At 37.4% G+C, this 20668-nt stretch overlaps 6 protein-coding genes across 11 annotated transcripts; 4 read left to right on the forward strand and 2 right to left on the reverse strand.

Moving 5' to 3' along the window:
- The first annotated feature begins 66 nt into the window (after positions 1 to 66).
- LOC104749079 (protein trichome birefringence-like 6) lies at positions 67 to 2518 on the forward strand. Of its 2 annotated transcripts, none has more exons than XM_010470657.3 (5): positions 67 to 988; positions 1234 to 1426; positions 1529 to 1719; positions 1799 to 1957; positions 2043 to 2518. In XM_010470657.3, the coding sequence occupies exons 1-5, from the start codon at positions 381 to 383 to the stop codon at positions 2350 to 2352; spliced, it is 1461 nt and encodes a 486-aa protein (XP_010468959.1). In that variant the 5' UTR covers positions 67 to 380; the 3' UTR covers positions 2353 to 2518. The 2 variants fall into 2 exon arrangements, 1 of the variants encoding a protein (XP_010468959.1); XR_015584623.1 differs by having other exon boundaries at positions 196 to 988; positions 1786 to 1957.
- A 622-nt stretch (positions 2519 to 3140) lies between these two features.
- LOC104749081 (uncharacterized) lies at positions 3141 to 4149 on the reverse strand. Its single transcript, XM_010470659.2, has one exon. The coding sequence runs from the start codon at positions 4077 to 4079 to the stop codon at positions 3174 to 3176; it is 906 nt and encodes a 301-aa protein (XP_010468961.2). The 5' UTR covers positions 4080 to 4149; the 3' UTR covers positions 3141 to 3173.
- A 729-nt stretch (positions 4150 to 4878) lies between these two features.
- LOC104749082 (uncharacterized) lies at positions 4879 to 7740 on the reverse strand. 4 transcript variants are annotated; one of them, XM_087491778.1, is made up of 9 exons: positions 7442 to 7582; positions 7161 to 7228; positions 6958 to 7014; positions 6688 to 6754; positions 6430 to 6584; positions 6156 to 6226; positions 5792 to 5860; positions 5545 to 5645; positions 4879 to 5309 (listed from the first exon to the last, which is right to left on the reverse strand). In XM_087491778.1, exons 3-9 carry the CDS (start codon positions 6993 to 6995, stop codon positions 5010 to 5012), a joined length of 801 nt encoding a protein of 266 aa, XP_087347904.1. In that variant the 5' UTR covers positions 6996 to 7014; positions 7161 to 7228; positions 7442 to 7582; the 3' UTR covers positions 4879 to 5009. The 4 variants fall into 4 exon arrangements, with proteins under 4 accessions (XP_087347904.1, XP_087347906.1, XP_087347905.1 ...); XM_087491780.1 differs by having other exon boundaries at positions 6958 to 7063; XM_087491779.1 differs by having other exon boundaries at positions 6958 to 7076.
- Positions 7741 to 7796: 56 nt separating this feature from the next.
- On the forward strand, positions 7797 to 15908 carry LOC104749083 (uncharacterized). Of its 2 annotated transcripts, none has more exons than XR_015584619.1 (27): positions 7797 to 8230; positions 8521 to 8586; positions 8681 to 8767; positions 8881 to 8937; positions 9045 to 9109; positions 9222 to 9397; positions 9565 to 9626; positions 9814 to 9897; positions 10086 to 10245; positions 10405 to 10520; positions 10621 to 10749; positions 11058 to 11129; positions 11242 to 11337; positions 11412 to 11489; positions 11690 to 11818; positions 11952 to 12122; positions 12249 to 12452; positions 12555 to 12668; positions 12754 to 12989; positions 13207 to 13252; positions 13331 to 13579; positions 13757 to 13987; positions 14075 to 14264; positions 14714 to 14942; positions 15025 to 15381; positions 15474 to 15547; positions 15635 to 15908. XR_015584619.1 is itself a non-coding variant. In XM_087491753.1 (27 exons), the coding sequence occupies exons 1-27, from the start codon at positions 8120 to 8122 to the stop codon at positions 15738 to 15740; spliced, it is 3597 nt and encodes a 1198-aa protein (XP_087347879.1). In that variant the 5' UTR covers positions 7797 to 8119; the 3' UTR covers positions 15741 to 15908. The 2 variants fall into 2 exon arrangements, 1 of the variants encoding a protein (XP_087347879.1); XM_087491753.1 differs by having other exon boundaries at positions 14173 to 14264.
- Positions 15909 to 16401: 493 nt separating this feature from the next.
- Positions 16402 to 18358, forward strand: LOC104753180 (putative F-box protein At1g71320). The gene is made up of 2 exons (XM_087491777.1): positions 16402 to 17045; positions 17480 to 18358. The coding sequence occupies exons 1-2, from the start codon at positions 16469 to 16471 to the stop codon at positions 18145 to 18147; spliced, it is 1245 nt and encodes a 414-aa protein (XP_087347903.1). The 5' UTR covers positions 16402 to 16468; the 3' UTR covers positions 18148 to 18358.
- Positions 18359 to 19027: 669 nt separating this feature from the next.
- On the forward strand, positions 19028 to 20431 carry LOC104749084 (WRKY transcription factor 68-like). The gene is made up of 3 exons (XM_087491781.1): positions 19028 to 19409; positions 19537 to 19692; positions 19812 to 20431. The coding sequence occupies exons 1-3, from the start codon at positions 19120 to 19122 to the stop codon at positions 20221 to 20223; spliced, it is 858 nt and encodes a 285-aa protein (XP_087347907.1). The 5' UTR covers positions 19028 to 19119; the 3' UTR covers positions 20224 to 20431.
- Positions 20432 to 20668: the final 237 nt, after the last annotated feature.

Genomic DNA, 20668 nt, shown 5'->3' on the forward strand with positions numbered 1-20668 from the left:
TGTCCCCACCCATGACGTTAAATTCCAAATCCAATCTGTCAAAAACAACAAACTAATTTCCTAATTGCTCACTTAATTCCAAAATTAATAAAATCATTTTATCTTTCCCTCTTTTGCTCTCTCACAGTCTCACACTCGTCTCTCCGTTTATGTCTTTAATTATTGTAATCTCATGAGCTCACGAGGTTTGTATTAGAACGTCATTATCGTTCATTTACCGAATCTCTTCTCCATACCCCACGAACTCAACCACCATTGTCGACTCCAATTTCTCTATCCTTTTCTTTCAAAATTTCAAAATCTCTGATTACAGAGATAATTAATGAGATTGTTTCCTTCACTAACTTGTTAAGAGTTATAGAAAAAAAAAAAAAAAAGAGATGGAGAGACAGAGGAGTTTCTCTGTGAAGTCCACAAGGGTTGTCTTAGCATTCATCATCATAACAATCTCTTCCGCCATTGTTTTCTTCTCCGCTTCCCTAATCAAACCCAACTCTTCTGATCTTTACTCAACCTCCACTGACTCTAACTTCCATATCTCCGATTTAAGCCCTAAAGCAGCCGTTTCCGTGGCTGACAATCTCAATTATTCAGTTTCCCCTCAAGCAAGCCCCCCGATTCTGACCTCTACCCATTTCCACCCTCCCGAAAACACTTCGAAAGTTTCCGTCTTTGAGCAGAAGATTCGCGGCGAGGGTTTGGTTGTTAAGGAAGAAGAAGAAGAAGACAAGGTGATTATCGCTAACTTAACTTCGATTAAAGTGATTGAACTACCGAGCAGCATCGGTGAAGAAGAGAAGAAGAAGAGAAGAATCGAAGAGTGTGATGTTACGAAAGGGAAGTGGGTTTACGATAGTGACTACTATCCATTGTACACGAATGCGTCTTGTCCTTTTATCGATGAAGGGTTTGGTTGTCAAACCAATGGTAGATTGGATCTTAATTACATGAATTGGAGATGGGATCCTCAAGATTGTGATGCTCCCAGGTTTTTTTTTTTTTTTTTTTTTTTTTTACTTTCTAATTTTGTTCTTTTCCTCTTTGGTTTGGGCCTTTTTAACAGCTATCTACATAGTGGGATTGTAATGATTGGTGTGATAGTGAGTGATTATGATACTAATTGGGATTCATAGTTCCCACTGAGCAGTTAATGGTTTTTGAGATAACGCTTTTAATCATGGTCGTGGTCCTGATATCGAAATTGTGGGCTATTTTTGGTATGTGTGAGTGTAGGTTCAATGCTACAAAAATGCTGGAAATGATTAGAGGGAAGAGGCTAGTGTTCGTTGGAGATTCAATTAATAGGAACCAGTGGGAATCTATGCTTTGTTTGTTGTTTCAAGCTGTTAAAGATCCCAAGAGAGTCTACGAAACGCACAACCGAAGGATCACCAAGGAGAAAGGGAACTATAGTTTCCGTTTCCTGGTACATGCATGACTATAATAATCTTAATGGACCATATAAGTGTATTTACTTACATTTGTGACTGATACGTACTAATGCTATGCGTGTGTACTTGTTGATTAGGATTATAAATGCACTGTGGAATTCTATGTTACTCATTTCTTGGTTCGTGAGGGCAGAGCAAGAATAGGAAAGAAGCGAAGAGAAACTCTTAGAATCGATGCTATGGATCGAAGCTCTTCGAGATGGAAAGGTGCTAATATCTTAGTGTTCAATACAGCACATTGGTGGTCTCATTACAAAACCAAATCGGGGTCAGTATTTTTTACTTTATTAAAACATCACAACGAAGAATGGAATCTAAGATCTTGATTGATTAGTTTGAGTTTGCAGGGTCAACTATTACCAAGAAGGAGACCAGATTCATCCGAAGCTTGATGTATCAACCGCTTTCAAGAAAGCTTTGCAGACTTGGTCATCATGGGTTGACAAAAACGTTGATCCAAAGAAAACTCGTGTTTTCTTTAGAAGCGCTGCACCTTCTCATTTCAGGTTTTGTTTTGTCCTGTCTCTCCTGTGGTTTTAAAGACCGATCATATTTCTCCGTTAGTTATCTCTATATCTCTTCTTTGGACAGTGGAGGGGAGTGGAACTCAGGAGGTCATTGCAGAGAAGCCAACATGCCGTTGAACCAAACCTTCAAACCGAGTTACTCGAGCAAAAACTCCATCGTTGAGGAAGTACTGAAGCAGATGAGAACACCAGTAACCCTCTTGAACGTTAGCGGTTTATCTCAGTACAGAATTGACGCCCACCCTTCTATTTACGGAACAAAACCTGAAAACCGGCGTTCAAAAGCTGTCCAAGATTGCAGTCATTGGTGTCTCCCTGGTGTTCCTGATACTTGGAACCACTTCCTTTATCTCCATTTGCTCAATAAACGTTAAAATACACAAGTTTGTTAAATGTAGACTAGGGAGGGATGCTCAACCCGGTTTGACCAAAGCAATACCATATTGAAAAGAACAACAATATGAAAACCGAAATGAACATACAAACAGAGAAACCTAAATTTTTTCGTTTTTATTTCATAATTGATTTGGTTTGGTTCAATTACCCGAGTATTTGAAGAATCTGCAAGTCTGTAACCGGTAATTGAACCAAACCAAAAAAAAACAAAGATAACAAATTGACTCTAGATAGAGATATATAACTAGACTTGCAGATTCTTAATATGTTTAAAACTTAATATAACTAGAATTTCTTTTTATACCAGGGCTGCTAGTTCCTGGTGTAACTACACAATGGGTTTGGGATAGCCTAGCTACTGGAAAAGACCTTATTCACCGAAACTCAAAACCTGATTTGTATGGTAACTAACTCTACTCAAGGGGTCGAAACTTCAGCGGAAGTTTGGTATCGTCATTGTGTCTTTGTTTGAAGTGAATATTTCTTTTTTTGGTTGTTTATTTGGTGTGTACTTTTGGAGTCTAAAAGATCGTTTATGTCTATCTAATGTGTTACAATATCCGGATGTGGACGTATGGGGTTTGCAGCAAGAAGGTCCCAAATGTGATGAAATGGGATAAGATTCTTTCAGTTACTATTTTAAGTATGGATGATTTAGATGCAAACTTTTGGAAACTTAGTCTACCTGCTTGTTATTTTAGGCCTATAGGTCAAGAAATGAATGTGTTGGTTTTGGGGTTTCTTCTTATTTGGTAGAGTCTACAAATGGCCAAGTTTGATATATATTGCTTTTTGAAATTTACACCTGATCGTCATCTCCTTGGTTAATGCCATCGTTGACACAAGATGGGGATATGCCACGTGGAATTTTTGCTTGCTCAAAAAGCAAGATCATTCCAACCCGAACACATCCTTTTAAGATCCTAACCACACCAATCGTCACAATCATATTATACAACCACCAGTTTACAAAATCATCTGTTCCTAAGTCAACGAGACTAGTATTCATATCGACGTCGATGGATAGCAATAACATTAAAGCTCTCTTTACCTTCGTTACGCCAACCAAAGCCTCTATTTCATCCCGAAGCTTCCACCACCATAAAGCACCGACACTAGCGGCCAAAGCCACTCTCTCTACCACTGTCTCTTCTTCTCTCCGGCCAAAACCGCTTTCCACCACCGTCTTCACGATCACTCGGTACCACTGAATCGTAGCCTCATGGAGACCAAAGAAAAACAAGAGTCTCGTCAAGAAATTGTGATTGTTACCGTTGACGACCCCGTTGACTCCTTTTGAGATCGTTACTCGAAGGCCTAATCCAACGGAGAATTGAAGAGTCAAAAGAAAAACCCACGCGATGCTGACACGTGGATAATAGAAACCGATCGTACGGTTAGTATCTGCGGAAGGTCTTCTTATTTTGGTGATCAAGCAGCTGTGGATTAGAGTATGAACGGTTACTACTGAAACAACGGCGTATAGTAGCAAATGGATTGTGTTGAGGAAGAAAGAGTCGGGGTTTTCCGGCGGCGGCGATGGTAAAGAGAGGATGAAGGCGGCGGAGGAGAGACGGCTAAGGAGGAGAAAAGAGAGAGGGAAGAGAAGGCTGAGAAGAGTGGTGGTGATTAGCCGGAATTGCTCAATCACGAGCTCCTCCGCCTCTCTCCACCGCCTTTCGCCGCCAATCATATTTGTAGACATGAGAGAAGTTAGTATAACTGTAAAAGGGACAAAGAGACAAAAAGCGGTTATATATATTTATGTTTGAAAGGGAAGATGAGGAAGAAGAGACTGTCACGTTAGGTTTTTTTTATTTAATTAGACCCATACATACCCATTATATATTGTTAATTAATAGGGTTTTCTCATCTTTTGACGTTTTAACAAATACTATATTTTGTTTAACGTGCCAATGTTATGAAAAAGGAAAAATACATTAAATATATACAAACAAACTCAAAACTCAAACGTAAACAAATTATAAAGACGTTGAGTCGTGACCCGAAATTATAGTAGAGAGTAGAGATAGTTTATGTCTATCCGATGTGCTACAGAATCCGAGTGTCAACGTATAGAGTTTGCAGCAAGAAGATCCTACTGTGTGTGAAGCGTGCAGGGATTTTTTTTTTTTTTTCAGTTAATATTTTAAGCACGAATTGTTACGCAAACTTTTGGAAGCTTCGTCTAGCTGCTTATTATTTTAGCTCTGCAGGAAGATATCCAGCTAATAATTCTTTAGATCAAGTCGCTGATGATCACTGCAGCAGCGTTTGTATCTTCTGTGGTCTATTTATCTCACTTTTAAACGACCATGAATGCTTTACATGTGTCCCTTATCATGCCCTCGCGAACGTCTTCAATCAAAGTTTTTATTTCTTTTTGGTCAACGAAGAGTTAAAAGTAATTAACATATTTTTACTTGTTCGTTGGCCACTGCATTGATGATTATTTGGGCAAGACCAACTTTCAAATCTCTATGCATACGGTTGCAACAGCCACATAAACCAACAAATCAACCCATTTCAACTATAAGCCAAAAACGAAGAACCGAACCTCTCTCTCAACATGGAACCAAAACCAAATCAGCGCAATGTGTCCAAAGGGATTAATAACCGTGTAAACCTATTGCTCCTACAGATTGTTTTCCATGGGTGTGAATGGAACGTTCCTGGGGCTAAATAGCCTATATGCAATGAAACCCGAAACAACTAGAGAAATCAGGGAAAACACAATGGCTGCAATGCTGGTTCCATCGCTAGAGCCCTTGACAGCTGAAGCAGTGAGACCCGAAGAAGATCCCGAGGAGATATCTAGCGGTATCCAATCACAGTTGATCGTGTAGTGTCCTGATCCGTGCCACGGTTTGCTTTCCATTGGGTACCAGAATGCAACTGACATTTTGGCCGGTGAGCCAAGCGTGAACTGAACATCCTGTAAATATCAATCTAGGACCTTAGCTTTAATATGAAGATGTTCTTCATAAATAACTCTATTGACCACGTTCAGTTCTACGGTATAAGATTTTTTGTTCCTAAAGTGTTTTGAGTTTTGACACATGTGGATTTGGTGTAAGATCAGTAACTACTGATTCACAGAGGTAATGCTGATTTTGAGAAAGGGCCAATGGTAACCAAACGTCATTGATCTGAGTAGAAGATTTACTGACCTGTTGGAGACGGTCCATAGTCCTCAAGGGCCTTGAGAACTCAAAATAGTAACTTCCTTTCTTGCCATCTGGTGTGTAAGGGCTGTCTTCCTCTACATAACCTGTTGAAAACATCAAAGGTTAGTAACCAGAGGAGATGCCTATGGCTAAGATATGGTTATAAACACGGAGACTTAATTTCATCTCTTTTTCCAATCAAAAGAATGATAGTATATCTCTGTTTTTGGAACATTTATGTAAGACTGACCTGATTGAGTAGTGAAGCTGCTGTGCCACCATGCTCCATGCCAGTCGTTCTGTGCGCTAGAATCATTTCCTGCCAAAAGAATATCCATGAGGATCACATATTTGTAATTTGCACAAAGAGATCACTCTCCAGTAACTAGCATCCAAATAGAAAAAAAGTAATTTATATTTTAAGGACGTCATACTTGAAGAAACACATTAGAGGGTACAAAATCTGAATTAAATACAGGAAGAGACATAAACAATTACTAAGCTTCCATGAATCAACAATTCCTAAGCAAAAGAAAAAAAGGCAGTTTCTGTTCTTGGTTAGAATTGTTTCAAAAGGGAATTACTACTCCACTAATTTCTGATCCAAAAAGTACCTGAGGGTCCAAGACCATCAAGGTAACGACAATGTGGATTCCACGCATAGATGTCAACTAAATGACCAAATCTGTTCATATGGAAAAAACACAGAGATATTCAATAAAGATGATAAACAGAGGTATAGATAAGCCACTTGATTACCATATAAAGAGCTAAACTAAATTCATTAAATTGGTACAACACCATATCAAAGTAGGAGAGAGACAGAACAAACAGTTTATATGGTAATACAAATGGATTATATTGAAACTATATTGCACTACAAATCACCTGTCACCTCCATTTCCTTCCCCGTTGTCTATTGGATTACCACCGTAAAGCCGCCCCGGAATAGCATTTCCAATGGAGAAATGCATAATATCAACCTCGAAGCCTCTGCAAGCCTTGCTGGTACAAGAGTCTGTCCCTTCTTTACAACCACCCATCTTGTGGAGCAGAAAGTTGACATCAGTTGTTTCATATAAAAAGTTCATGGATGTTAAATGAAATATTTGAACAAAACTACACTTAACCGCCTAAGAAACTTACATTGTGATAAGTAGCTTGATCCCCAATTTGGAACATGAAAGCCACTGATGGACACTTCTTGTTTTCACTGGATTTAAAGAAGCAAGCGGTTCACTACAAATAGTGGTAGACTTGCAATTGAATTATGTATAAATCAAGGATCATTGCAAAAACAATCTGAAACAGTACACAAATGTATTTTGACACCTCTGTATCTAAGAAAGTAATAGACATGCCATAGCTAGACAATTAGTGACTATATAGTAAGATTCAAGAGACCCAGGGTCTTACCATATATTACTTTTTCGTCGCAGGACACATATCCTCATAGGTCAGACGAAGTGACATCTACTAAAACAGTTACTATAGATCTCAGATAATGTATAGTTCTGAACTCCTGATAACCAGTTCTTGGATCATGCAGAGGTATAGAAAGGGGTTTTGCATTTTAGAACTGTGACTCAGATAACCAAAATATAAAAATACACACCTACCCTTTGTCATAAGCGTAATTTCCATCAATTTCCATTAGAAAGTAGATATATCGACCATCATGCAGTGCCTACAAAAAGAGATCCACCAACCAAATGTCAACAACGAAATCCAGATTTATCAATCGAATCAAAATGTCGCAATGAGGTCTGAATCACTAATCCTATGGTCAAACTCACCAAATAGATCTTGTCAAATCAGAAAATTTTCACCAAATCTTACTACAAGTAATGTCGCCAAAACCAATAAGTTAACGCAAATCCGATTCGAATCAACACATTACCTTGACCGTCATCTTCCCAGCGTCATACTCGTGATCGGCGTCTGGATCAAGTGCAGGACGGAGCGAGAACTCGGAGCCGTCAATGTCCTTCCAGTCATCGTTGCGACCATCGAGAGTGATAATCCCAGGTCTGAAATCGGCTGTGACCTGGATATCCGAGTCCGATTCACAACTCCATTCGCCGGATTCTTGGTGAGACGAGACCTTCTCCGCCGCGAAGATCAAGAGCAACGCTACAACCACGAGCTGAAGCATTTTTTGTTTTTCCGACGATTTCTCTCACTTTGGGGGGGTTGGGTGATTAGTTTCTTGTACAGTAGTTGACTGGCCAAATTTACTTGACTCTTCTTCAAACGGTAAGCAAATCCGACAGCTGTAATTAAAAAACAAAATTACAATAGTTTTAAGGCTCATTATGTTATTAACTGGCCTTATGAGGCCCATTATGTTATTAATGGTCTTTATATAAGGCCCATTTAATCATCAAGAGTCATCAAATAGAGAGAAGAGAACCAACCTTGTTGTTGTTAATAAAAACCAACAGAGATATTATTTAGATCGGGAGTCATCGGTCCGATATCTTGGATCCGTCGTGCTCCATTGACGAACAAACAAACAACACTCTTCTTTTCCTTTTTTAAGTTCAACCATTTAGCTCCTTCGCCGGAGCCTTCACATATGGCGGCTTCGAAGAAGATTTGCCATTCTCTGATCGTCTTCCTCGTAGCGATTTCGACTGTCTACGCTGTTTCCGCGGATTCTATAAAAGGCTGCGGTGGTTTTGTCGAGGTTTATCTCTCTCTTCTTTTTTTTTTCCCCTTTCCGGATTCGTTCTGATTGATTCCTGATCCGTTACTAGATAGTTTTTGGTATTGGTATATTGAGGATGTTTGCTTCCCAAAGTAGTAGATTCAGTTTAGTTGAGCCTGCTGCTTAAGTACGTTTACGCACTTCTATCTGAGATTTTGTAATTGGTGGTATGTTTTGATCTTTGGAAATTATCATGGGTTAAGTAGTGGGGGAGTACGATCGGATCTGGATTTATTAATTAACGCTGCTAAAAATTACTAAACGTGCAGGCGAGTTCGTCTTTGGTCAGGTCTCGCAAAGGAGCCGATGGGAAACTGGATTATTCTCATATCACGGTAAGTAATCATTTTGTTGACTGTTTTTTCTTTTTCTGAGTGAGTGAGGGTTTCAATGATTTGTTTTTTTTTTTATCCTCCTTCAAATTACAAGGTTGAGCTTCAAACAGTAGATGGATTGGTAAAAGACAGTACACAGTGTGCCCCTAATGGTTACTATTTCATCCCAGTATATGACAAGGTATTCATCGAACCTTATCTTTCTTTCTTCTGCGCCTGCGAGTAATGTATTTTTTTTGGGTCAATCGCTGTTGCATTCCTGCTGCAAGTGATTTATATGCTTTCTACTCGTAGGGCTCATTCATTCTCAAGATAAATGGACCTGAGGGATGGTCATGGAATCCAGATAAGGTTAATCTGTTCTCCATTTTTTTTTTCTGAGGACTATGCATCAAGAATCTTTCCAGACAAATTACAGGCTTTCTAGCTAGCTATTTACATTGAACTCTATGTGGCAGGTCCCTGTTGTCGTTGACGACTCTAGTTGCAACAATAATGAGGATATTAACTTCCGCTTCACCGGGTTCGTTTTTTTCTTTGTGTTTGCATCATCTTTTTTTCCTTTTTTCAACTTTGTTATTGGTGATTTGGTCATCTTTCTTATTTTTCATGTTTTAATCTTTTGTATATTGCAGTTTTACATTATCCGGTAAAGTCCTGGGAGCTGTTGGTGGGGAGAGTTGTGTGATTAAGAATGGAGGCCCAGCTCATGTCAATGTTGAATTGTTGTCTTTTGATGGATCAGAAGATCCCATCGCTTCTGTTCTCACATCGTCAGATGGGAGCTACTTATTCAAGAATATTATTCCAGGTAAGGAGTAAGATTTTATCATCAGTGTCTCTTTTTCTATTGATCTATCACTATGGCCTTGCATGTATGTAGTCGGAAATTTCCTACATAGTAAAATCAAATGTCAAGTGCCTAATTTCTAGGTGTCTTGTTATAATCAAATGACGAGTTTGTCTGATTGGTTGCAGGAAAATACAATATCCGTGCATCCCATCCAAATCTGCAAGTTGAAGTCCGCGGTTCTACAGAGGTCTTAGATCTTTTTGGTTTTTCTTTTTATCTTTATTGAGCTTTCCTGTCTAATATTCTCCTGGCCAACCTTTTTGCATTTGAGTACCCATGTGTTTCCCTACTCTTTTCTTTCCTATTGCATCCGATTCAATCTTGATAATTTTAATTCTACATGTTAATAGTAGAAATTCTCTGTTTACCTGTAGGTGGAACTTGGATTTGCAAATGGCAGGGTGGATGACATATTCTTTGTCCTTGGTTATGATCTCAAGGGGTCTGTTGTTGCTCAGGTAATCTCTTTATTCCTGTTTTTTTTTTTTTTTTTTCTTTGATGTTCATCAGTAAAATTTTAATGATGATCTTTGTTGGAAGTAGAGATTGGTGTATCATTGGTTTGGTTCATTTTCTTACCCATCATGCAGTTGCAGTTTATCCTCAATTTTTTGTGTTGGATAAACAATTTTGTTTCCTTTTGTAGGGAAATCCAATCCTGGGTGTTCATATATATTTGCATTCAGATGATGTTTCCATGGTAGATTGTCCCCAAGGATTTGGTGACGCTGCTGGAGAAAGGAAGCCTCTCTGCCATGCTGTAACCGATGCGGAAGGAATTTTCAGTTTCAAGTCCATCCCTTGTGGTAAATCATTACTCGACTATTCACAACCAATTCATTGGGCATTTATATGACTTTAAGCTTTAGCCTGATGAATTCTGTACTGTACAACACAAGTAAATGATATCCGGCTCTTAGTTTGTAATGAGCTATATTTTGGTCACTTTGATTTTTCTTCCTCAGGAAAATACGAACTGGTGCCACATTACAAGGGTGAGAACACGGTGTTCGATGTTTCACCTCCTGTGATGCCTGTTTCTGTAGAGCATCAACATGTCACTGTTCCCAAAAAATTTCAGGTCAGATAGAACAACTGCAAACTTTTATAACCACTTTATATATCTATTGGATTCTGCCTACATGTTTTTCCACTAAACATTGAACTGAATTCTCCTTTAGGTAACAGGATTCTCCATTGGGGGTCGTGTAGTGGACGGTAATTCAATGGGAGTTGAGGGCGTTAAAATCATAGTAGATGGTAGTCTAAGATCTGTCACGGACAAGGAAGGTTTTTACAAGCTTGACCAGGTATAATTTAATGCTACAATTTCAAGTTTATACGGTATACCTTGTTTCATCTGTAAGCCTGCTAAATTGTTTGCCACTCAACTTCTCCTAGTGAATTTTGGTACATGTTTCGAGGCTTCTAGAAACTAGAGTAATGGATATGGAAAGATTTCTTTAGTTTATGTACTAAGCAAAGCAAATGTACTTTTACATATTTCAAATATTTGCCACTTGGTTTTCTTTCCACCACCTTTCAGTCTCATTTTTTGTTGCTGTGATCAGTAGTTTTAATAGCAGGGAATGTAATATAATATTGTTTCAACTCTTAGGTTACGTCAAACCGGTATACAATAGATGCAGTCAAGGAGCATTACAAGTTCGACAAACTGAACAAGTTCATGGTATCGGTCTCACTTATTTTTTCTAGCTCGTTATATTAATTTCTCCAGATATGGCTTCACCTCACTCGTTAGAAGTTCAACAAACTAAAGTAAATTAAACTTGTTTGTGTAGGTTTTACCAAACATGGCTTCACTTCCAGATATCACTGCTGTATCCTATGATATCTGTGGTGTGGTGAGAATGTTTGGTTCTCGTCACAAAGCAAAGGTAAACTCCTGTACATAGTTATGTTTCTCTGTTACTTATCTCTCGTGTTTAACGTTTTAATATTTTAAATTTAGGTAGCTTTGACTCATGGACCCACAAATGTCAAACCACAAATGAAGCAAACAGATGACACTGGAACTTTCTGCTTTGAGGTTTGTTGATGCAGATATGTATCTCTACTAAATCTAGACAAAAGTTAGTTTTATAAAGTTACCTCCCTTGATTCTTTGGAGAGTTGTTTCTGGCTTATGTGGTTACCTCGCTCCTTTTCTGTTTATGAATGAGTTCTCTGTTTCTCACTTTATAACTTTTTTATTTATTCATTTTGGTTTTGCTATCATATATATTTCAGGTTCCACCAGGCGAATATAGGCTGTCTGCTCTGGCTGCTACACCAAAGGGTGCATCTGAGCTTCTGTTTTTGCCAGCTTATGTCGATGTTGGCGTCAAAAGTCCTTTGTTGAACATAGAATTTTCTCAGGTAATTCTCTCTGAACGACTCCACTCTTGGAACTGTTTTCGTAGAATCAAATTGATAGGAGTTGGATGAACAATAGACTTCCACGTTTTCAGGAGATTTTCTTTCTTTTAATTTCTTTTGGGTGTTAATGCAGGCCCGAGTCAATGTGCATGGTTCTGTTACTTGCAAGGAGAAATGTGGTCCTTCTGTCTCAGTGGCGCTTGTGGGAGTAGCTGGTGATCGTGAAAAGAAGACAGTTGTTTTAACCGACGAGAGCAGTCAATTTCTATTTTCAGACATATTGCCTGGAAAATACAGAGTTGAGGTGGGATGCATGGTTTCTTTTCAACTTTTTTTTCTCCTCTTGGGTACATCTATAAGAGAGACGGAAAAAGTGACGTTACTAGCCAAATACATTTACCAAATTGCTTGTCACGATTGATAAATTTAGGTCAGAAGCATTTCACCGGAAGCCACATCTGATGAAGACAGTTGGTGCTGGGACCGTAGCTCAATTGATGTGAATGTTGCAACTGAGGATATCAAAGGGATTGAATTTGTTCAGAAAGGTTACTGGATTAATATTATCTCCACCCATGAGGTGGATGCTAGAATTGTTCATCCTAATGGATCACCTACTAGTTTGAAAATCAAGGTATTCTTTTTCTGGTGGATTCTCCGTGAGTTTTGGCTGTTTAGGAAACTGTATTTAATCTCTGTCAAAACTAATCATCTTTATCATTTGTGGTAACTACAGAAAGGTTCACAGAAAATATGCGTTGAGTCACCTGGAGGACATGAGCTTCAGCTTTCTGACTCATGCATGTCCTTTGGGAGCAATTCAATAAAGATAGATGTCTCAAATCCACAGGTTTTAGTTTGTAATGTTTTCTCTTTTGTTTTAATATTCTTTGGCTTGTCCTTCATTTAGCATCTACATACTTTTCTTTCTGTAGCCTATTCATCTGAAAGCCGAGAAATACCTCCTCAAAGGTCTGATAAATGTGGAATCTAGTTCAACCGAGATTGAGTCTGAATTGCCAGAGAATTTCATTGTTGATATTCAAGACAAGGAAGGACATGTTATCAACAGTATTGCTGCCAAACTTACATCTGATGGGCGTGGCGTTTATGAGTACTATACCTGGGCCAGCCTTGGTGAAAAGATAAGCTTTGTTCCTCGAGATTCTAGGTATGATCTGCTTATTATGATGTCAGGGAAACTGTGAACTAGACTTCATATAGTTGGAGTCAAATGTCTCAGGAATGCGTCATAGTTCATAGAAGAGAAATTCTTATTTCAAAGTCCAACAACCAAAAGAGTGTTTGGGTGTTTGAATCTTTCTCTAATATTTTTGAAGCCATTTTTATTTTCAAATTACTTCAGCTATAGCTGTATTCTGTTTCAGGGGCGATGTGGAGAAGAAGATGTTGTTTTATCCTAAAAAGTATCATGTAAGTTTTAACTAGTAATGCTAGCCATAAAATATTCTATAATGGGAACATCAAGCTTAATTTGTGTTTGTCTAATAGGCTGTAGTGTCAAATGGCGGATGCCAAGCTTCAGTTTCTCCATTTACTGGTCGGCTTGGTCTTTACATACAAGGATCGGTCTCTCCTCCTCTTCCTGGTGTTCATATCATTGTTTCCGCTGCAAAAGACAGCCTGATTTCTTCACTTAAGAAAGGTGAAGTAGCTATTGAAACAAGCACGTCAGCAGATGGTTCATTTGTTGCCGGGCCATTGTATGATGATATAACATATGCTACAGAAGCTTCAAAGGTAGGTGTTTATTATACTGATAAATATTTCGTGCTCATGCAAGTGGACCTTGAGATGATGTTTTGCTTCACTTTTCTAATCTTAGTTTAGATCTCATGCATCCGGTTACGCTAAAAATCTCACTTGCATTCATTTGTTCTGAACCAATCTGTTCCTGATCTTGGCTTACATGTGCAGCCTGGCTACCATATTAAAAGGCTAGGACCATATTCCTTCTCCTGCCAAAAGCTTGGTCAGATCTCTGTGCGCGTATACTCAAAGGACAATGCCGAGACATTAATCCCTTCGTTGTTGTTATCATTAAGTGGCGATCATGGTTACAGAAATAATTCTATATCTGGCGCTGGTGGACAATTTGTATTTGATAGCCTATTCCCTGGAAATTTCTACTTGCGTCCCCTTCTTAAGGTAATTAAACCATACTCCCCTGCATTCTTAGCAAAGAAATGTTTTTAACTGCTATGACTGGCTATGATCTGATATATGAATCAGCAGCTTTCATTGGGAACATTCTGTAATGGCTTTCTCAAAACGTAAAAGTTGCCCAAAAGAGATAAAGGATGAACTTTCTGAGTATATATCGTTGTCCTCAGGAATATTCTTTCAAACCTTCAACAATGGCAATAGAACTGGGTTCTGGGGAGTCCAGTGAAGCTGTATTTGAGGCTTCTCGTGTTGCCTACAGGTTTGATCTTATTCTAAATCATTTCCCAATATTACTTCCTGGTTTTACTTACGTCAAAAGAAGTTGTTGCCTTAGTTAGACTGGAATAAGTTGTTTTCGGGCTCCTAAAACTTTCTCGGCTCATTTCTTTTAAGTATATATGATTGCACCAGGGCTCACTTCTCTGCTATAAAATTAGAGCAAAACACTTTCTTTGAAGCTTGTACGGTTATAACAATTCATAATGACCAAGTAATATCGCTCACTTCAAAATTGGTCACTTTTAAGTTTCAATTGAGATCTCATAGATCTCCACTATCAGCACATTCTGATTTTGGTCCTAAACTTCATTTTGCTGAACCATTCTCTTGCTATTTGAACCCTTAAAAGCATATTTGTAGGTTTAGACTACATTCGATATAACCTTTTTCATTTCTGTAACAATAGATACCTTGTGAATTCTGTTGCAGTGCAATTGGTAGAGTTGCTCTCCTATCTGGCCAGCCACAAGAAGGTGTTGCGATTGAAGCTCGCTCTGACTCCAAAGGATACTATGAGGAGACTACAAGCGATATTAATGGAAATTATCGACTGAGAGGCTTACATCCAGATGCAACATATGTTATCAAAGTGTCGAAGAAAATTGGTTCAAGCAACAATAAAATTGAACGTGCATCTCCAGAGTCGGTTTCTCTCAAGGTTTGTTTCTGTTTGTTCAAATAATATTCATTCTCATCATCCCCAATTCAACAACAAAATTTACCTGATTTTCTTATTATAGATTGGTTACGAGGATATCAATGGGCTCGACTTTTTGGTATTTGAACAACCAGAAACGACCATATTAACTTGCCATGTTGAAGGAAAACAAAACGAAGAACTAAACTCGAATCTGCTAGTGGAGATCAGATCAGCCATTGATAAATCTAAGATAGAGAATGTCTTCCCGCTACCACTCTCCAACTTCTTCCAAGTAAAAGGCTTACCTAGAGGTAAACACCTTGTGCAGCTTAAATCCAGTCGTCCTTTAATCTCCCACAAAGTAGAATCAGAGATTATCGAAGTTGATTTCGAGAAAAATGCCCAAATCCATATCGGTCCACTTCGGTACGGCATCGTGGCAGATCATCAGAGTCAGGTAAAATATATAATTCCCAGAAGAAAAAAAAAGTCTTCCACATTTTCATTAGACTGAATTTCTCATTGTGATTTGATTTGTATTGGTTTTAGGAAGTTACACCTGCGGCTATTTTGCCACTGGTTATTGGCGTTTCAGCAATTGCTCTGTTCCTCAGCATCCCAAGGTAATTATAATTTCCAAATTGTAACATTTGTAATATGAAAACATGTCCACAATTAGTAATCCTCACATGCTTATGAAAACAAACAAGGTTGAAAGACATATACCAAGCCACGGTTGGGATTTCGTCTCCGGGGTTCACTGCATCTGCCAAGAGAGAACCTCGAAAAGCTGTTGCTAGAAAGAAGACGTTCTGAAGAAATATTATTTTAATCTTCAGTTTTTTCCCTTCTTTTTTGTTTTGTTACATATATTTAGAGTGAATTTATTCGAAACTTGCAGAACTCAGACTTCTCTAATCCATTTACATTTTAGAGTAACATTTTGCTCAACGGTTAATTTAGTCTTTTTGTTTTTTTTACGCATTTCATTTCTTTTAAAATGTCATTTGTGCTAGAATCCTTTTCTTTCTTACTATTTCCATTCTGTTATCAGTTTCTCTCCATTACTCTGTAAGTCGGTAATAAATGAAAGAAGTTATTTAAATTTTAAATTTAGTTTCTGATATTGTACTTTTTCAAAAGTCATTAATTAATGCTCAATCCCTTATAGTTGAAAACTGATGATTAGATCACAAGATCATGTTTTTTTCTTATATATATATTTATTTTCATAATTTAATATTGTACTTTTTTCAAAGTAATTAACTCAATCCCTAATAGTTGAAAACTGATGATAGACCACCAGATCATTTTTATAAATAGTATTTATATATATAGCTGATTTAATTATAGATTTTCATAATTTTACATAAATTAATACTGTACTCTTTTTTAAAGTCAACAAATTAATTCTCAATCCCTTATAGTTGAAAGCTGATGAGTATAAGATCACTAGATAATATTTTTATCTTTAGTTTATATATATATATATATATATATATATTGATCTACAACTCTAAAATGATAATTATCGTTGGAAAAGAATGGAAGAAGACAAAATGAATCCTCAAACGATCACATCAGATGATATTTTAGTAGAGATCCTTCAATATCTTCCAATGAAACAACTTGCTAAACTCAAGGCCGTGTCGAAACAATGGAGATCGGTGATCGAAACAACCTATTTCGCCCACGAACGTCTCGTTAGATTGGGATTACCAACCCCGAACACGAAACTTCTTGTTGTACATCATCAAATGTCATCAGATTCTGACTCGACAACTTTGCTTTTGAAGACTTTTTCTAGAGATCACGACAACAACGGACGAATCAGTCTTTCTTCTTCGAGTTCTTACCCTTTCCCTGATAATCCAATCAACGTCGAATGTCGAGGCGAAACCACCCAAATCTTAGGAACCTGCGACGGATTGGTCTTAGTTGGGATCTACGGTTTTAGGTACATTTACTTAATCAATCCAACAACGGGAGTGCATCGAACACTGTCTCCACAATTATCGCAGTGGCCCAGAAATAATTATGAATTCCATACTCGCGTAAATTATCCAACGATTAGAAAGGATCGGACAGTTTTTCAAGGAGATATGAAGTTCTATCAACAAGGTACGTCGTTCTTTTTGTTCAATAATTAACTGATTATCATAGATTTGGATCTGATCATCACTATATAGTATCTGCATACAGTATATGTATAATATATGTAATGTTAAAGATGCACGATGGAGTTAAATATTAATATATCATGCATGAGAACAAAAATATCATCAAATATATATGATGATGATGATTGACGTTATTGCTTCTGCACGGACACAATTAATTAAGTAAATTGACCAAGTTTTCATTTGCTTTTTAATTTGATAAAAGAACAATTGACGAAGTTTTGTTATGTACAAGATTAATATTCATGTACATAATACTTGAAATGATAGATTACTTTACAGAGAGAGAATGTATAAAAGATATATATAGAGGATATACATATTTGACCATTCCTTTCCTTCCAACGTGTGTACATATTTTTGTTCATTTTGAAGTTAAATTATTGGCCCTAATGCCACTTTCCGTTGGATTTGGAAAAGACATTATTACAAAATCATACAAGGTCATTTCGATGTACTCGGAAAAAGACCATACACGTGAAATTCTATGTTTTAACAGCCGTTTCAATGTTAAAGTTATATCCCTTGATAATGGCGAGCAAAGAGACGTCGGTTGGTACAGATTAGATGACTACAATGTTTGCTATGAACAAACACCCGTCTACGCAAACGGATCACTCTTCTGGTTTACATTATATTGTTATACTCGGAGTTATAAAACACTTTCAGAAATACCTTCGCATCTGATAGCTATTGATCTACACACTGAACAATTTCGATGGGTATCATTACCAAAATGTTACACCCGTTACTCTCGTGGTGTGCAAATGTGGAGCCTAAATGAACGTTTGTGCTTATCAGATGTGCTAAACATACAATGTTCTTCAGGGTTAGACGTTTGGAGTTTACAAGAATCTTCTACTCAAAATTGGGAGAAATTATTTTCTTTTAATATTTTGGATATCAGTAGATTGGATGCAAAATGCTGGATGCTTGGTCTAAGAGCTGCTTACTTTAGAAGAATTGAAAAGGGTCAAGATCAAGTGTCGTCTGATATTCTAAGAACGGCTATTTGGTATTCGCCGACTATGATTTCTCCGTAAAGTTTGCTGCATTGATGTTGTTTCTACCTTCTCTTGATTTAATATATCAAAAGCTTTTGAGTTTTTGACATTAATTACAGTACATGTTGAAAGAAAAGTTGTTGATTATTTACTTGGAAAGAGGAAAACAAACAAATGTTTGCTTAGCAAAAAAGTATATTGTAAGTTCTATTTATAATTGGAATTAATTATGTGATATTTTAAAAATGTAGTATGTTTCTTATTGTATTTATTAAGAGCTACGATTGAATTCAAATTATAATTTCTACGTAAATAACCTTTAATTTTTCTACCCTATATATTTCTTTCCGCATAAAAAAAAAAAAAAAAAAAAAAAAACATTTTCCCTACGTTCATAACAAATTTGAGGACGAACAAGGTTTAACGACTACACAAAAAGAGAGGAAGAAAAAAACTCAAGAGTTAATTCGAATTTTGAATAACGTAACGTAAATAGTATCATATCAATGTCTTGACTCTTGACCTAAAGAAATTAAATAAAATAGTAATAATGTATCCCACACAATATGTAACCCCTCAAAATAAAATAAAAAATCTAACAAAATACGTAATACAGATAAAAATTAAAGCGACAAAGGTATAAGAACTGGGCATCATTTTGTATGTTTCTGAAAAGTAAGTTAAGATATATGTATTGGTGTGCACATGATCCAATGTTCGCGGTCATCCCTTTACTGGCGCACTGTGAGAAACACAGGTCGCATGTAAAACAAACGAAAGCGGATTACATACTAATCGTGTCCAAACCACACGCGCGCATTTATTAATTGGGACTGTTTTTATAACACTGTCCGTCCACCTACGATAGCCGGTCACCAGTTCAAGGTATTTTAATTAGCAAGAATCCCATGTGTTCTATATTCATCACTCCTCACTCTCTCTTAATTCTCTCTAACCCTCATTAAAAAATCTCTCTCTCCCCCTCGTTTTGTTTACTTGGGAGGTTTGGTTATGGAGAATGCTGGTGCTGGGGTGCCGTTTTACGATTTAGGGCAAACAAGGGTTTACCCACTCTTCTCTGATTTCCACCATCTATCGGCGGAGAGGTATCCGGTAGGGTTCATGGATTTACTTGGTGTTCATCGTCATTCCCTCACCCATACGCCGCTGATGCACTTTCCCACGACTACACCTAAATCGTCCTCGAGCGAAGCTGTGAATGAAGATCATGAAAAGAAGAGAGAGAACGAGGAGGAAGAAGAAGAAGAAGAAGAAGAACAGCAACATAAGACATATAAGAGGTGAGCTTGAGCGTTTGTTTTCGTTTTCCTTTTTTGAAGTTTATTTCTTTTTCACAGAGATCACTTGGTTCACATAAATTAAGAATCAGAGAAAAAAATTATATATATGATGCTTGCTGAACTATAGGGATTATAGGTTTAAAACAACTAAGACTAGTGAAAAGACGAAGTTGAAGGTGTCAAAAGTGTCATTCATCACCAAGAGTGAGGTTCTTAATCTAGATGATGGTTACAAATGGAGAAAATACGGTCAAAAACCTGTCAGAAACAGCCCTTTTCCAAGGTAATAATATTAAGCTTCCTAATTTACTGTGTGTTCTTTCGGATAAATAATTAAATTAACATTATATACGAGCTAGATTTACAAATTTTGATGGGTACTTTTTTTTTTCCCTTTGCAAGGAATTATTACCGTTGCACAACAACTTGGTGTGACGTGAAGAAGAGAGTGGAGAGATCATTCAGTGATCCAAGCAGTGTAATCACCACTTACGAAGGCCAACACTCCCATCCTCGTCCAGTACCCAAAGGAGACAGCCTTGGATTCAATGGCTCAGCTTCTAGAGCCCACTTTGGCCTCCCTACACTCCCTCCTCAGCTTTTAGATTACAACAGCCATCAACAACAAGGACAGTCTTCTTTTGGAGCTGGGTACATTATCCGGCAAGAAAAAGGATCTGATGATGATCATCATGATGATCCTGTAGTGAAGAAGAGTCGAACTCGGGATCTGCTGGATGGAGCTGGTTCAGTCAAAGAACATGGCCTTCTTCAAGATATTGTTTCCTCTCATATCATTAAGGATGAGTGTTAGTTAATCGCTTAATGAAGTATCTAGCTAGCTAGCTAGCTAGGTTTATTTTATCTAATTATCGTAAAAACAAACCATGTAGGGCAATGTTCGAGCTGTCATACGTATTTGATCATGATGAGTATTATGGGTTTTTTTTTTCTTTTCTTTTTTTTTTGTATCAAATGAGAGAAATTGAACTTATTTAATTGATATTTATTACTTTAACTTAGAGTACCCGCTTGATCAAAGATCAAAACACTGATTAAGCTTATATACTGAACCGCACCACATTTAGGTTACTTAATTATTTTCACATTTTGTGTGTACATGTATGCATGTCTTACTGATCGAGCAATTAGTAGTCACTCTAGTAGTGTGTGGATCGTCGAACTGATATCCGACCTCGAGCAATGTACAAGATTTTGAGAGCAATAACGCTATATTAGCTAGGGTTCAGTTAGGTTTT

Source organism: Camelina sativa, chromosome 16 (assembly GCF_030686135.1).
Source record: "Camelina sativa cultivar CO46 ecotype springtype chromosome 16, ASM3068613v1".
Classification (NCBI taxonomy): Eukaryota; Viridiplantae; Streptophyta; class Magnoliopsida; order Brassicales; family Brassicaceae; genus Camelina; species Camelina sativa.